General features: G+C 47.6%; 1 protein-coding gene across 1 annotated transcript in view; it reads right to left on the minus strand.

The window, feature by feature from the left end:
- LOC144684077 (transmembrane protein 144-like) overlaps positions 1 to 17,683 on the minus strand; it is a 76,807-nt gene that overhangs the window by 48,577 nt on the left and 10,547 nt on the right. The window contains exon 5 of the mRNA XM_078548089.1: positions 13,044 to 13,124. Coding sequence (XP_078404215.1) covers positions 13,044 to 13,124 — 81 coding nt within the window. The remainder of the gene's footprint in view (positions 1 to 13,043; positions 13,125 to 17,683) is intronic.

Here is a 17,683-nt window from a genome sequence, read left to right on the forward strand (position 1 = left end):
AGTGACAGCTAAGGAGAGATTGACAAAGTTGTCATGGACACAAGACAAAGGGAGTGTTAATGGTAGTGGTAAAGAGTAAAGAAGGTGTTGATAGTGCATAAAGATAAGCTCGCAGAAGGTATTAATAGCAGAACGAGGGTCAGTAAAAAGAAAACGTGAAAACAAGTAATAGGTGGTCCTGTGGGGGGAGGGGGGGAGGGTTGGGGAAAAAGGGCAAAAAAATGAACAAATAAATAAAAGAATAGAATAAAATGTTTAAAAATAAATAAATAAATAAAAATTGGATTTAAAAAGGGGTGAGGATGGAGGAGAGAGTTCATGGTCTGAAGTTGTTGAACTCAATGTTAAGTCCAGAAGGCTGTAAAGTGCCTAATCGGAAGATGAGTTGCTGTTCCTCCAGTTTGCGTTGAGCTTCACTGGAACATTGCAGCAGGCCAAGGACGGACATGTGGGCATGAGAGCAGGGTGGTGTGTTGAAATAGCAAGCGACAGGAAGGTCTGGGTCATGCTTGCAGACAGACCGAAGATGTTCCGCAGAGCAGTCATCCAGTCTGCGTTTAGTCTCCCGAAGGTAGAGAAGGCCGCACTGGAAGAAGCGAATGCAGTAGACCAAATTGATGGAAGTGCTTTACCTGAAAGGAATGTTTGGGGCCTTGGAGGGTGAGGAGGGAGGAGGAGCAGGTGTTGCAGGCATTGGACCTTCTGCGATTGCATGGGAAGGTGCCGTGGGAGGGGGATGAGGCGTTGGGGGTGATGGAGGAGTGGAGAGGGTGTCACAGAGGGAATGGTCCCTACGGAATGCTGATGGGGGTGAGGGGTATATGTGTTTGGTGATGGCATCATGTTGGAGTTGGTGGAAATGGCGGAGGATGATCCTTTGAATGCGGAGGCGGTGGGATGAAAGGTGAGGATAAGCGGGACCCTACCATGGTTCTGGGAGGGAGAGGAAGGTGTGAGGGCAGAGGTGCAGGAGATGGGTCGGACACAGTTGAGGGCCCTGTCAACCACAGTGTGGGGGAAACATCGGTTAAAGAAAAAGGAAGACATGTCAGAAGCGCCGTATTGGAAAGTGGCATCATTGGAACAGACGCAATGGAGACGAAGGAACTGAGAGAATGGGATGGAGTCATTACAGGAAGCAGGGTGTGAGGAGTTGTAGTCGGGGTAGTTATGGGAGTCGGTGGGCTTATAATGAATATTGGTAGACAGCCTATCACCAGAAATGGAGACAGAGAGGTCAGGGAAGGGAAGGGAAGTGTCGGAGATGGTCAATGTGAAGGTGAGAGTGGGGTGGAAATTGGAAGCAAAATCCAGACGAGAGCATGAAGCTGCACCGAAATAGTCATCAATGTACTGAAAGCGTTGTGGGAGGGGGCCTGAGTCAGACTGGAACAAGGAATGTTCCACATACCCCATAAAGATACAGGCATAACTGGGGCCCATGCGGGTACCCAGAGCCACAACTTTTATTTGGAGGAAGTGAGAGGAGTTTAAGGAGAAATTGTTCAGTGAGAGAACAAGTTCAGCCAGACGGAGGAGGGTGGTGGTGGATGGGGATTGTTCGGGCCTCTGTTCAAGGAAGAAGTGGAGAGCCATCAGACCATCCCGGTGGGGGATGGTGGTGTAAAGGGATTGGATGTCCATGGTGAAGAGGAAACGGTTGGGGCCAGGGAACTGGAAATTGTTGATATGATGTAGGACATCAGAGGAAGTGCGATGTAGGTGGGAAGACACTGGACAAGGGGAGAGAGAACGGAGTCAAGAGAGTAAGAAATGAGTTCTGTTGGACAGGAACAGGCTGACACAATCAGTCTACCAGGACAGTCCTGTTTATGAATTTTGGGCAGGAGGTAGAAGGGGGCTGACTGAGGTTGGGAGACTATGAGGTTGGAAGCTGTGGAACGAAGATCTCCAGAGGAGATGAGGTCAGTGACAGTCCTGGAAACAATGGCTTGATGTTCGGTGGTGGGGTCATGGTCCAGGGGGAGGTAGGAGGAAATGTCTGAGAGTTGGCACTCAACCTCTGTGAGGTAGAGGTCAGTACGCCAGACAACAACAGCACCACCCTTGTCAGCAGGTTGGACCTGAGGGAAAGGAGTGCAGCAAGTGCAGAAGGAGACAGGTTGGAGTGGGTGAGAGGAGCAGAGAAATTGAGACGGCCAATGTCATGCTGACAGTTCTCAATGAAAAGATCAAGAGCAGGTAAGAGGGAGGGGTCCAGGTGGAGGGAGAATACTGGAGGTGGGTGAAAGGATCCGTTGAACGGAGGGAGGACTCCTGCCCAAAGTGAGCACGGAGACGAAGGCAAAGGAAAGAGAGTTCAGACCCAGACCTTCCTGTCGCTTGCCATTTCAACACACCATCCTGCTCTCATGCCCACATGTCCGTCCTTGGCCTGCTGCAATGTTCCAGTGAAGCCCAACGCAAACTGGAGGAACAGCACCTCATCTTCCGACTAAACACCTTACAGCCTTCCGGACTTAACATCAAGTTCAACAACTTCAGACCATGAACTCTCTCCTCCCTCTTGACCCCTTTCTTAATCCATTTATTTATTTATTTTAATTTGTTAACTTTTATTTTATTCTTTTATTTATTTGTTAATTTTTTATCCTTTTTCCTCAAAACCCCCCTGCCCCCACAGGGCCACCTGTCACTTGTATTTAAGTTTTGCTTTCACAGAGCACTGACCCTTGCTATGTTATTAACGCCTTCTGCTATCTTATCTTTCTGCCACAATCAGCAACTTCTTTACTCTTTACTGCTACCATTAACACTCCCTTTGTCTTGCGTCCATGACACTTTTGTCAATCTCTCCTTAGCTGTCACCTATCCCTCACTTTCTATCTCGTTCCACCTGCTCCACCCTCTCTTAAACAGTATAAAATCCATCATATTTATGCTTCTCTTTAGCTCTGAAGAAGTCATATGGACTCAAAATAGTAATTCTGTTTCTCTCTCCACAGATGCTGCCAGACCTGCTGAGTTTTTCCAGCATTTTCTGTTTTTATTTCAGATCTCCAACACCTGCAGTATTTTGCTTTTATTGATGGATTTTGAATGTCTGCTGAGATGTGAAAATCAGTCTTTTGTCTCCACAACCATAGGAGATTAAAGTTTAGTCCTTTGCACCTTTCCTATCTGTCTTTCAAGTGCCTCTGTTTGAAGAAGGTCATGACACATTTCAGGTGCAATATTCTATGCCCTTTCAGGACCACTCGGTCAAATATGATCCACACAGGAATTTTCCAGAAAGTGGTCACTTTACATTATCAGCCACCTTTTGCTTAGCGTCTTTATTTGTATTTCTTTTTGAAAAAAACACAGATCTTCCTTAAAAAGTTCAAATTGCCCACAGATGATTGATGCCATCAGTCCACTGTTATAACACTTTCCTGCAATCCGAATGAAGTGAGATTCATTCTCATTTCATTACAAGGGGAAGAGAAATAGAAAACAACAAACACACTCACACACACATACATTCTCATAGCCTTGGTCATTGTTATCTATTCCGTTCTAACCGGGTCTCTTTAAGTTCTGGACAGGGCGTCTGCAACCACATTTGATTTCCTGGCAATGTGGGTGATTTTTAAGTGGTATGGTTGGAGAAACAAACTCCAGTGGAATAACCTGGCATTCTGTGTCTTAAACTTTTCAACAAACGTTCAAGAGTTGTGGTCAGTATAGACTGTGGTCTCTCTGTATTCATTTTGGACATATATCTCAAAGCGTTTGAGAGCCAATAGTAAACCCAGGGTTTCCTTCTCCACTGTGGGGTACCATTTCTGATGCTGGCTTAGTTTTTTGGAGGTGTACCCGACTGGTCTCTCTATCCCTGATTAGTTTTCCTGGGGGAGGACACCCCTACCCTGATGCCACTCGGATCGATGGTTAAAACTCGGACCTGCAAGCATGGGCTCGCCTATTAAAATAGCTTTCAGCTTTTCAAAAGCTGCCTGGCAGTTCTCAGTCCATGCTACCTTTGCTTTTTTCTGTAGTAAGTCTGTCAGTGGGGAGGCTACTGTGCTAAAGCTTGGGATGAGCTTGCAGTAGGTCCCACACCAGGAACCTGAGGGTTTCCTGTTTCATTGTGGGAATGGGGAACTGGGCTACTGCTTATACCTTTGCAGCCCTGGGCAGTACTTGTCCTTGACTTATTACGTGTTCTAGATAGGTCACCTGAGCCTTAGTGAACTCAGTCTTTGTGAGATTGACCGCTAGGTCAGCTGACTGTGCTTTCTGGAAGAGGGCTTCCAGTTGTTCTAAGTGGTTTTCACAGACTTTGCTGTACACTAGGAGGTCGTCCAGGTACACGACACAAGACATGGATAAGCCCGCCACTGCCTGGTTCATCAGCCTTTGGAAGGTGACTGAGGCATTTCGGAGTCCAAATGGCATGACTCAACACTGGTATAACCCATTCGGAGTTATGAAGGAGGAGATTTCCTTCACTCGGGCAGTCAAGGGAACCTGCCAGTATCCCATGGATAAATCTATCTTTGTGACACAGGCTGCTTTACCTATCCTATCTATACAGTCTCCCAGCCGGAGTATCGGGTAGGTGTTGGCTCTAACTTTTCAGTAGTCAGTGCACAGAACCTTGTGGAGCCGTCCAGCTTGGGCACGAGCACAATTGGGGAGCTCCAGCTCTGTGCTAGGCTCTATTAGTTGGCGCTCCAGCATAAAGTTAATCCCCTCCCACACCTGGGCCTGCTTCTCTGGGCCTCAACGATAGGGATGTTGCCTTATGGGAGGGGCCTCCTCCCACATCCACATCATGTTGGGCGAGTGTGGTGCAGCCTGCCTTGTGCCTGCACATGCCTTTAAATACAGGGAGCAGCCTCGTCAGGTCTGCTGACTGTTCTGCACTTAGGTGGGTGAACAAGGAGTCTAAGTTTGCTAGTATCTCAGTGTTGGTTATTCAAGTAGTCAAGGGTTCAATGTGGGTTTCATCCACGTCTCCCTCCAATTCATCCCCACTGCTACCCTCATCCTCTTGGTCGAGGCAATGGGCCTGCTTGTCCCCTTCTCGGCTGTGATATGACACAGCCTTTGCTTTTCCCCGATCTGGGGTCTCAATTAGATAGTTTACTTCCCCGAGCATCTATGCTACTCTGTACGGGCCACTGAATTGGGCTTTTAAGTGATCACTTGGTATTGGTAGGAGCACTAACACATAGGGCAGAATTTTGGCAGAATTTTGCACTCATTGGCCAGGCCTGGGAGCGGCCAGGAAACTGACCGCCGCCCACGATAGGGCCCTGAGCGCGATTTCACGCTGGCTCAGTGATGTCAGGGTGGGGGAGGAGTGCGAGCGCTGAAGTTCATGCATGCGCGTGAGTGCGCAAAGTAAAAGCTCCCCGAGTCACAGAGCTGCCTCAGGGAGCTGAAGATTTTTATCAATAAAAATAAAGATTTTTAAGTTAATGAAAACATGTCCCCTCTGTCACATGAACACAGACATGTTAAATATGAGTGTAAAAGTTTTTATTTTTTTTAATCGTTGGTCGAAACCTCATCCCACCCGTGGATGAGGTTTCATCAAAAATGCAAAGGTCACTTGGCCCTTTCGCCTGCCCGCCAACCGAACGGTTGGACCGGCAGCAAAAAATTCCAATCAATTATTTGGTTAAGGGCCTTAATAGGCCGCTTAATTGCCGGTGGACGCGCTGCCGACTCCTGCGCGCGCACGCCAACCAAAATATCACGCGAGTATGCGGTGAAATTGGGATGCTCGCCCAATGTCGTTGTGTGTCAGTTTACACTCGAGCGTGTCGGGCACACGCCCACATGCTGAGAGAAAAATTCTGGTCATAGACCCCTGGCTGGAAGGTTCATGCCCTGGCGTATTTGTCTGCCTATTTTTTCATAGCTGTTTGGGAGATTTTCAAGTGTTCTCGGACACTGGTGTTATTGCTAAGCAAGTGCTGCTTGATAGCACTGTTGATGACCCCTTCCATTACTTTACTGAGTAGACTGATGGAGCAGTAATTGGCCAGGTTGGATTTCTCCTGCTTTTTGTTTACAAGACATACTTGGGTAATTTTCCACATAGCCGAGTAGACCCCAGTGTTGTAGCTAGACTTAAACAGCTTGGCTAGGGGCGTGGCAAGTTCTGGAGCACAAGTCTTCAGTACAATTATAAAAGCAAAATACTGCGGATGCTGTAAATCTGAAACAAAAATACCTGGAAAAACTCAGCAGGTCTGATAGCATCTGCGGAGAGGAATACGGTTGACATTTCGAGTCCGTGTGACTCTTCATCAGAATTAAGGAAATAGAGAAATGACATGAAATATAAGCTGGTTGAGGGGGGGGGGGGGGGGGGGGGTGGTGGGACAGGGAGAGCTGGGTAGGGGGCCAGTGATAGGTGGAGGCAAAGAAGAGATTGCCAAAGATGTCACAGACAAAAGGACAAAGAGGTGTTGACGGTGGTGATATTATCTAAGGAATGTGCTAATGGGGACATTAAGGGAGCAAGCAGGACAAGCTAGTGGCAGATGGTCCTAGTGGGGGTGGGGTGTGGGGAAGGGATCGAAATGGGTTAAAAGGTGGAGATAAAACAATAGATCGAAATAAATGTAAAAATAGGTAGGAAAAGAAAATATAATTTTTTAAAAAATTATAAATTATTGGAAAAAGGGGGATCGGAAAGGGGGTGGGGATGGAGGAGAGAGTTCATGATCTGAAATTGTTGAACTCAATATTAAGTCCAGATTCTGTAAAGTGCCTAGTCAGAAGATGAGTTGTTGTTCCTCCAGTTTGCGGTGAGCTTCACTGGAACATTGCAGCAGGCCAAGGACGGACATGTGGGCATGAGAGCAGGGTGGAGTGTTGAAATGGCAAGTGACAGAGAGGTCTGGGTCATGCTTGCAGACAGACCGAAGGTGTTCCGCAAAGCGGTCACCCAGTCTGCGTTTGGTCTCTCCAATGTAGAGGAGACCGCATTGGGAGCAGCGAATGCAGTAGACTAAATTGAGGGAAGTGCAAGTGAAGCGCTGCTTCATTTGAAATGAGTGTTTGGGCCCTTGGACGGTGAGGAGGGGGGAAGTAAAGGGGCAGGTGTTGCACCTTCTGCGGTTGCATGGGAAGGTGCCGTGGGAGGGCGTTGAGGTGTAGAGGGTGATGGAGGAGTGGACCAGGGTGTCCTGGAGGGAACAATCCCTACGGAATGCTGCCGGGGGGGCTGAAGGGAAGATGCGTTTGGTGGTGGCATTATGCTGGAGTTGGCGGAAATGGCAGAGGATGATCCTTTGAACGTGGAGGCTGGTGGGGTGATAAGAGAGGACAAGGGGGACCCTATCATGTTTCTGGGAGGGAGAGGAAGGTGAGAGGGCGGATGCGCGGGAGATGAGCCGGACACGGTTGAGGGCCCTGTCAACCACTATGGGTGGAAAACCTCGGTTAAGGAAGAAGGAAGACATGCCAGAGGAACTGTTTTTGAAAGTGGCATCATCAGAACAGATGCAACGGAGGTGAAGGAACTGAGAGAATGGGATGGAGTCCTTACAGGAAGCGGGGTATGAGGAGCTGTAGTTGAGGTAGCTCTGGGTTGTCAGAATATTGTCATGCCACATAGCCTTTGCATTATCCAGTGACTTCAGACGTTTCTTGAAATCACGTGGAGTGAATCGAATGGCTGAAGACTGGCATCTGTGATGCTGGAAACCTTCGGAGGAGGCCGAGGTGAATCATCCACTCGGCACTCCTGGGTAAAGATTGTTGTGAATGCTTCAGCCTTATCTTTTGTACTGATGTGATGGGCTCCTCCTTCATTGAGGATGGGATATTTGTGGAGCCTCATCCAATAGTGTGTTGTTTAATTGTCCACCACCATGCCCTGGTGCAGAACTTAGATTTGATCTGTTGGTTGAGGGACCGCTTAGCTCTGTCTCTCACTTGCTGCTTATGCTGTTTGGCACGTAAGTAGCCCTGTTTTATAGCTTTACCAGGTTGATACCTCATTTTTAGGTATGCCTGGTGCTGCTCCTGGCATTTCCTCCTGCACCTTTATTGATCCCCTGGCTTGATGGTAATGGTAGGGTGGAGGACGTGCCGAGCCATAAGGTTACAGATTGTGGTTGAATCCAATTCTACTGCTGCTGATGGTCCATAGTGCCTCATGGATGCCCAGTCCTGAGTTGCTAGATCTGTTGAAAATCTATCCCATTTAGCATGGTGTTAGTGCCACACAACACAATGGAGGCCTGAAAACAGGACTCCATCTCCACAAGGTCTGTGCAGTGGTCACTGCTACCAATACTGTCATGGACAGATGCATCTGTGGCAGGCAGGTTGGTGAGAATGAAGTCAAGTATGTTTTTCCCTCTTGTTGGTTTCCTCACCACTTGCCGCAGACCCAGTCTAACAGCTATGGCATTTAGTATTTGGCCAACTCGGACTGTGGTGGTGCTACTGAGCTACTCTTGGTGATGGACATTGAAGTTCCCAACCCAGAGTACATTCTGCACCCTCACTGCTGCAACCAAGGGGTGTTCAACATGGAAGAGCACTGATTCATCGGCTGAGGGAGAGCGGTACATGGTAATCAGCAGGAGGTTTCCTTGCCCCATGTTTGACCTGATGCCATGAGACTTCATGGGGTCAAGAGTCGATGTTGAGGACTCCTAGGGCAACTCCCTCCTGACTGTAGACCACTGTGCCGCCACCTCTGCTGGGTCTGGCCTGCCAGTGGGGCAAGGCATACCCAGAGATGGTGACGGTGGTGTCTGGGACATTATCTGTAAGATATGATTCCATGAGGATGACTATGTCAGGCTGTTGCTTGACTAGTCTGTGAGGCAGCTCTCCCAATTTTGGCACTAGCCCCAAGATGTTAGCAAGGAGGACTCTGCAGGGTCGACGGGATTGCCGTTGTCGTTTCCAGTGCCTAGGTCAATGCCGGGTGGTCCACCCATCATTCCCTTTTAGCGATACAACTGACTGGTTTGCTAAGCCATTTCAGAGTCACCCACATTGCTGTGGGTCTGGAGTCATATGTAGGCCAGACCAGGTATGGACAGCAGATTTCCTTCCCTAAAGGACATTAGTGAACCAGATGGGTTTTTTTAAAAAAGGCAATCAACAATGTTTTCATGGTCATCACTAGACTTTTAATTCCAGATTTTTATGGGATTCAAATTCCACCATCTGCTGTGGAATTACTCTGGGTCACCAGTCCAGTGACAATATCACTATGCCACCACCTTCCCATAAACTAATTCGAACAGAATAAGCCCGGTGGACTCATTGAGTGAGTCCCTGGTAGCGAACAGAAGGAAACCTAGTCCTTTATCCCAGTCATGGGGGTACTTGTGGCAGTATGCCCTGATCATTGTTTTTAGGGTCTAGGTGGTACCATTCTAGCCCCCCGGGACTGCGGGTGATACGCTGAAGACTTCAGCTGGGTCACGTCCAGGTTACCCATAACTTCCTGGAATATTTCAGACATGAAATTTGAGCCCTGATCTGACTGGATCTTGGTGGGCAGACCATACCTGGTAAAGGATTGGGTCATTTCCCTCACCACTGTTCTGGCAGATATGGTTCTCAGGGGAACAGCCTCTGGGAAACAGGTAACCATGTCCATGATGGTAAGGATATACCTGTGGCCCCCTTTGTTTTGGGCCGGGGCCCAACACAGTCCACTTGCTGAATGGTTCCCCAAAAGCCGCACGGGAATCATAGGTGCGGGTTTTATTGTAGGTTGGGTTTTCCCACAATCTGGCACATGTGGCAGGCTCTGCAAAACCTTACTACGTCCCTGTGGAGGTGTGGCCAGTAGAAATGCTGGCTGATGCAGGCTTGAGTTCTGCGTATCGGAATTTCGTCAGCTAGCCGCAATATTTCCCCATGGTGCCTTGGTGGCACCACTACCGGGTAGATCACTGTCCACTCCTCATTTACAGATCTGTGAGGGCATCTCCATTTCCTCATTAGTGCCTCATTTTTAATGTAGTAGCATTCAGGCACTGCTTCTGCCTCGGCCTCATTGTGAGCAGTCTGAGCTAATGTTTTACTGTGGGTCAGCTTGCTGGGCAGTCACCAAGGAAGATTTATTTATTACCTCCTTAGGGTCTTCTAGACTCCTGATAAAGGCTTCACATAACCAGGCTGTAGGGTCTTCTGTTTGCAGTTCCACTTCAGCACCCACAGATAGAGCTTATCTGGCCATAGACCGCATTACCACACAGTCAGAGAAAATGCCAGGCACTTTCTCCTGCAGCTGTTCTGTCTCCCTGACCTCAGTTGGCTTCTCTGAGACCAGTGGAGATGCTATTACCTTTCATCCTGCCAGGTCATTGCCGAGGAGCAGGTCGACCCTGTCCACAGACAAACTGGGGACGACTCCCATGGTCAATTGGCCTGATACTAGGTCGCACTCCCAATGCGCCCAGCATAAGGAGATGGGCATGTACCCTCCTTCAATCCCCTTTAACAACACCTTGGCACTTACTGCACTCTCTGGTGGAAAGGTCATGCCTTTTCCCAGCAGTAGAGTCTGGCTGGCCCCTGTATCCCTCAGTATCACTATGGGCTTGCTCACCTCATCCCGGGGAAATGTGGCCATCCTTCCTTTGGATACAAAATCCTTGTAGCTCTCAGGGATTTGTTTAACCTCATCCGAACTCTCAGGAGTGCCTCTACAGGGATTCGCAGCCACAGTCAGAGCCATAGCCTTGTCTGCTATGCTCTCTGACTGACTACCATTCTCCACATGGGGAGCACGCGCCCCGATAAATCCCACTGGTTTTTCCCGTAGCCTCCAGCAGTTGGCCCGGATGTGGCCTACATCTTCTGTTTCTTCTGTGGCTTCTGTTTTAAGTGCCCGCACCCACGGGTCAAAAGCAAGTTGCTTAAGCCTTTCAAATTCCAGGTACGTCCAGTCAGGCCATTTCCTGAGGGTACAGAATTTTTGACAGCACGCCTCCAGCACTAATTGGCACGCACTTAAAACAGCCCTTTTTACTGCCTCATAGTCAGTGACACTTTCCTCAGGTAGGAGGGAGTAAACCTTGTGAGTCTTCCCTGAAAGCTTACTCTGCAGTAATAGGGACCACTATTGGACTGGCCACTTTAACTGCTGTGCTAACCGCTCGAAAGATATAAGAAAGCCTCCACCTCTGCTTCATCAAACTTAGGGATTAGATGAGCAAACTGGGTTGCCTCAGCCCTTAAGTCTGAGTTGGTGGTGTCTTCAAGGGACACAATAGGATCCCTGCCCCTCAGCTCGAGCTGTTTTAGTTTAAAATCCCTTTTGCTCTCTCTGTCCTGAAATTCCCTCTTCTCTCCATGCCCTTTCCTGACTTTCCTCTCTCTCTTTCTCTTTCCTGAAATTCTAATTTCCACTGCTTCAATTTTAATCTCTTTACCACTACTCTATCCGTTTCATCATCCTCAATTTCCAGCTGTAGACCATTGGCCACCCCTTTTAAAATTTTGGGTTTTCTGGCTTTCAGGCAAAATTCTAATCCTAAACACCTCGCTAGCTCTTTTAACCCTTCAAGGGACAGAACTGTTAAATTTTCATATGTAACGTCCCTTCCGTTTGTAAAAACACTGGCATCAATTGTGGACATTTTTACACTTTAGTGGGGCAGACTCAAGGAAACCTTTTTGCTCTTTTAAAAAAATTGGTTTCAAAGGAACAATTTACTTTCCCCACTCTGATTCTTTTGTTTTGTCTGTGGCAACTATCCTGGCCCGAGCCCCTAATTTATTACTACCGTCCCCCGGGTGAGGTCCCCCAATTTGTTAACTTCTCGAACAGGATCCCAATTTTGTTACACTCCCGGGTGAGGAGTGATGAACTGGCTCCCCTTCTTTATTCAACCCCCTCGGATGGTCACATCAAGGTTAATTTAAAAAGGATCCCTTTCCTTGTGGATACCTTTTCCCAGTTCAAATGTATCTATGTTTCAGAAGGAGCCAATTTAACCAGGCTTTCTTGAGTCAAAGAAAGAGTGAGTTTATTAGTTACTAAAATCCAAGAGAAATAATAAAAATACAACACAAATTAACACAGGTCAGAAGTTAAGAGACCAAATAAATCTCCTGGGAGGAGAGGCTGGCTGTGAGGGATTGAGATGCCGTGGAGCCCGGTGTCGGAGAAGGAGGTTGGGGAAGAGGCTGGCTGGCATGTGTGAGAGATTGAGTGAGTGTGTGTGGGAGTGGTAATGTGTGTGGGGGGAGGTGAGAGAGTAAGTGAGTGTGAGTCTGGGAGTGAGAGTGTGAGTGAGTGTGTGTGTGTGGGAGTGAGAGAGTGAGTGTGTGTATGTGGGGGGGGGAGAGGAGTGAGAGAGTGAGTGAGTGTGTGTGTGTATGTGTGGGGAGCAGTGAGTGAGTGTGTGTGTGTGGAGAGGAGTGAGGGAGCAAGGGATTGAGTGTGTGTGTGTAGGAGTGAGAGAGTGTCTGTGTGTGCCTGCCTTACTCCCAGTCTCAGGTTTCTCACTTGCTCTTACCATCACACACCAACACATACTCCCAGTTACAGTGGGTGAGAACCCTAAGACTGGGAGTGAGCCTGGCACACATTCTGACCCTCACACTCTGGTCATTTTTATTAATTACTCTTTTTAATTTAATAATTTATTGCTATGACATTGCTCTATAATTGCTCATCAATTGTTTCTTTTCTTAATACCTCAAATATTTTTGAAACTCAGTTTAATGTTGTGCCAAATCTTATCTTTCTGAAATTTGCTCACCGGCCCCTTGAGTGAGAAAAAAATGGAAATGTGGCTGGCCAAGTGAAAAGGTTGGACAAATCTGGTTTAAGGTGATTGGCATAAGAACCAAGGGAACATAACTGAAGTACCTTCAAAGTGAAGCTTTAAAGTAAGAAAAGCATGATAAATTTCAGCTTGATAAAAACACATTCTTCATACTATTTAAGACAGTTGTTAAATTGCCATTGTCATTTTGGTTACAAGCCACTCCGTTTAACATAGATTCCAACCTCTGTGCACACAGCTATTTGTAGCAGACATCCCTTTAATGCCAATACAGTTCTGTATATCGTTGAACCTGAGAGTCATTACCTTAAAGCTGCCAATGCTGTTCCAATGTAGTTTAGGATGGGACTTGGGACTTTTTGTACATCCAATCCAAACCAGCCAAACCTGAAGAAAGACCATTTTAGACATCTGATCGCATTAAACAGTTGGTATCCTCTTTTGTATATCACTGAATCACAGGATAATAGAGATAATAACATGTCTGGCTGAAGAAAAGCAAACCTTTAAAAGCAATACAATCTGTTTTTACGTAAGCATCATTAGCATCAAATATTTAAATATTTAAATTTTCCTGCAATAGCCTTCAGGATGGTATTAACCAAAAAATGATGGAATTTTATCATCTTCCTATCATTGCAGGGCTGTTGTCAGGCTGTTATGAGTGCAATGTCTTTAGACCAAAACAGGCCATTTATTATCCCATTAATTTTACAGCCCTGCCTCTGAAAGAAGCTGTACAATATTGAGGCATTTACAAGTCTGCTTAGGCACATCACACCATTTTGTCAGATGATTTCACTGAAGGAGACTCCCCAAAAACTACAGAAGTAGTGAAACAAAGTACATCAATGAGCTGAACAAAGTACATCAGTGAGCTGAACAATGCCTGATTATGTTTATTGAAGTCGTGTGTAAAGTATTACACATATAAAGTAGCATTGAGGAAGCTCATGCACCTATGTCATAAGACCACTGCAGGAACATCATGTAAGTCTGTGCCAGGTACCCAGGGAGCTTCCATGACTCCTTCATCCTTTGATTGTCTCAAGCTCCGTAGGTGTTCTTTCTATCAGCCAGCCTCAGCGGCTAGCTCCTGGGGCACAAGGGATACCCACTAAAGACTTGGCTCATGATCTCAGTGAGGAACTCTAACATAGAGGAATAGCTAAGGTACAGCAGGAGCCATGTCACCACCAAGACAGTGGAGCCTGTGCTGGTCCCGCCTGGGAGGGAACGGCCAGTGCCACGGCTGGCATCTCCCCAGCCATCCCAGCCTCATCAGATGCCACAGTCACTAGCATATGGGAGGAGGAGCTGCTGCCATCATCCAGAGCGCCCTGAGTGTAGCCCGCAGAGACGACAGGCAGCTCGTGTGCTAACGTGAGGTCACTCTGGACCTCCCTGCTCGCCATTGATGGATGGGCACTTGGCTGGGATACTGGATGCCTCATCCATCTCCCAGACTGACATTGACCACCTGAGGTCAGTGCCTGTGGACCTGCAGGACTGAGCGCAACCCCAGGAACCCCTGATTCTGTTCCTGGAGCTGCCTTTCCATGAGAGTCACCTTTCTCTCAACGGAGGAGGCAGTGTGCTCGGCCATGAGGGGCAACACAATGCTCATGTTCCGCGTGGACTCCTCCACAAAGGAGACCCTCATAGATCTCCGCCAGGTCCTCCCGCACAGCCCGCCGGACATCCAGCATCTGCTGTCTAATGGACGATTCCAAAGGCTCATCATCTGCCTTCGACTCAGCATCGTCCTGGTCTCCAGCAGCCCTCCAACTGCCTGCGCCCTGGGCACTCTCTGCCTCCGCCTGCTCCTCAAGTGAGTGTGAAGTGCCCTCACCGCAGTGCACCGACATTCTAACCAAAGATCCAACACCCACCGAGGTGCTGGTATCTTCACTGGTGCCTGGTTCAGAGAGCAGGCATGACGCAGGTACATTTGAAGCCTGGCAGTCCTCTGGCATCAGGGGTAGCTCTTCAGGGTCTGCAGAGCAGATGCCTGCTGGCAAATCTAAGGGAGAACAACAACATGTCATTGGTTTAAGTCATCAAACTGAAAGTAATGCACAAGCATGCGCAGAGCTGGGGGGATGGAAGCAGCCACACATTTGGGAAACATTGTATAAAGTGACCATTCCTCCGCAGCTGAGACAGTTCAGACGCAACCACATTGACATGTCTTGGAGCAGGCCTCTAGCTTATCTGCCACTCAAGCAACGCAGAGACATGAAAGTGCCACCAAGTGCTCCAGAGCTTTTCACTCCTCAGGCACAGAGTGCAAAGTAATGAGCCTTTTAGTGCATTGCAGAACAGTTGGACGGCTGCACACGTTGTACAATCTCCTTGCTAAAGCTGGTCATGGAGCAGTCACTGGTGGAGACTCTCACAGCCCCTTGCAATGTCATCATCCCAGTTTGGACCAGTCTCCCCCATGATTCAAGCTAACAGTGCAGCCTTGCAGTGCGGGTTAGGAGAATGCCTGTGCCTGAGCTGAGAGCACAGCATGCAGTCCAGTGGGCAAAGCTGCTGCCAATCAGTCAGGTGGAATGGGGCGGAGGTGGGTGGGGTTTCAGACAGCCATGCAGCGCATTAATCTCTGGCCATCCAAGTGGTGGCCAGCACTCTCCGGGATGCATTAAGGAGCCTTCAGACTTAACCAAGAGCGGTTCTTAGAACACCCAAGAGAGTAAGTGAGTGTGAGTCTGGGAGTGAGAGTGTGAGTGAGTGTGTGTGTGTGGGAGTGAGAGAGTGAGTGTGTGTACGTGGGGGGGGGGAGGAGTGAGAGAGTGAGTGAGTGTGTGTGTGTATGTGTGGGGAGGAGTGAGTGAGTGTGTGTGTGTGGAGAGGAGTGAGGGAGCAAGGGATTGAGTGTGTGTGTGTAGGAGTGAGAGAGTGTCTGTGTGTGCCTGCCTTACTCCCAGTCTCAGGTTTCTCACTTGCTCTTACCATCACACACCACGTCTCTCTCTTTCATCCTGCAGGAGGAGTACATCAGGAGCACTGAGCCTGGTGAATTAGTTGTATGCCTCTTGGCAGAAACTCACTCTAGCTCCAGCTTTTCCCAATATTTCATTGGCAGACCCGAGGTCTAAATTTATTTCAGCATACTTCACTGAAACTATATTGAAAGCAAGTCGCAAGCCTTCTTTTCAAATATGAAATGGTAGCATAGAGCTAAGCTTTATTGCTGTAGTTAGTCCACTCAGATTGGTGTGGTAGTTAAACATTACTTGAATTTCCAAATTCTCCTGTCAAAAAAAAACCATAAGAATACCACGAACGTAATTGCTCCTTTGTGCTTACTCCCACCAGCAGGCTGCCTAGCATTCAGTTAATGATTTGCAAGCACCATATATTTTTGTTGCACTTTCCAACAATTTGAAGTGGACTGTCATCCTTTTCCGCCAGTTTCCTATCAGAAAAGTTTCTTATTCTATAACAAGGTAATTTCTCAACTTGTATTTATCATTTAGTTTTATCTTTAGGCATAGAATTTCCAAAGAAGTTCTCCCAGTCAGCTGCTGTAACTTCAGCAGGGCCAGTGAGGAGGCTCACCACCCAACCTCCCCCACCCCAAATATCCTACTGCCTCCCTCCCGTACCCCTCCCACCCCACACCCCACCCCCGATGCTGCCATCACTACCTTTGCACCAACAGTCTGAATGTCAAACAGCAATTGGCAACACAATACACCAAAACTCCTGAAATCTAGGGAGGAGTGCAAATAGATCCCACCAAGGTCTCCAGGCTATTGCCATGAGCTGGAATGTCCTAAATTGCTCCTTAGTAATTTTTTGCCATGAAGGGCTGATTCCCTAGAGAGCTGGAACATTTGGTGTGGGCCCATCAGCAGAATACCACAATAGCTGTATGGTGCCATCTTCTCATCCCATCTCCCTTCCCTCTAGCCAGTGCACAAGGTGTGTCTACAATGTCATAGATACCGTGAAATATGTTATATACCTGACCCCTGATACCCAGGCAGGGACAAAGACCAGTGGCAGAATAGGAGAATGGCAGTAAAACAAGCCAAAGGAATTTTGTCCCCATGATTTATCATGAAATAAATTGATCTACATTGGCGCATCTGCATGCTCCGCTGACTCAACCTGGTAACGAGGAGGGACATGATGAGATTAAAAAGATCATTTTCACTGTCCTCTCCACTTACTCAAGTTAAACTATTGTGAACTCCAACCAATCCTTTTAATCTTCAGAGAGAAAACTGTACATAAAAACTCCATCATTCCCTGAGGAAGTTGAGTGGGTCTCCAAAGTATTTCTCTTGTACCATGTTTCTACTGCTCAAAACTGGTTTGATCCTCTCCAGATAACATTCCATCCTTGTCCAAGCAGCACAGCAGCTTTTAGCAGGCAAAAGTAGTTGACTCCATTAGATTCTTTTTAAACAACCCATTCTCCCATTGGATCAGGAGACCTTTTCGATGAATTTTTTCTTCAGCCAACAAAGGGTGTAGAGAGGCCTTGCTGGATCTTCCAGCTTTGGGCTTTTTAAAAAATTAATTCATGGAATGTGCACATCACTGGCTAGACCAGCATTTATTGCCCATCCCTAATTACCCTTGTTCAGAAGGCATTTGAAAGTCAACTACATTGCTGTGGGTCTGGAGTCACATGTACACCAGACCAGGCAAGGGCAGCAGATTTCCTTCCCCAAAGGACATTAGTGAACCAGATGGGGTTTTATAACAATTGACAATGGTTTCATGGCCATCATTAGACTTTTAATTCCAGATTTTTTTTTATTGAATTCAAATTCCACCATCTGCCGTGGCAGGATTCAAACCCAGGTCCCCAGAGCATTATTCTGGGTCTCTAGATTACTAGTCAAGTGACAATACCACTATGCCATTGCCAACTTCTAGCTAGATGATGTCGTGAGTCACTGGAGTGCTCTTACAAACTCTGGGTG

This window comes from Cetorhinus maximus, chromosome 1 (assembly GCF_964194155.1).
Source record: "Cetorhinus maximus chromosome 1, sCetMax3.hap1.1, whole genome shotgun sequence".
NCBI classification, from domain to species: Eukaryota; Metazoa; Chordata; class Chondrichthyes; order Lamniformes; family Cetorhinidae; genus Cetorhinus; species Cetorhinus maximus.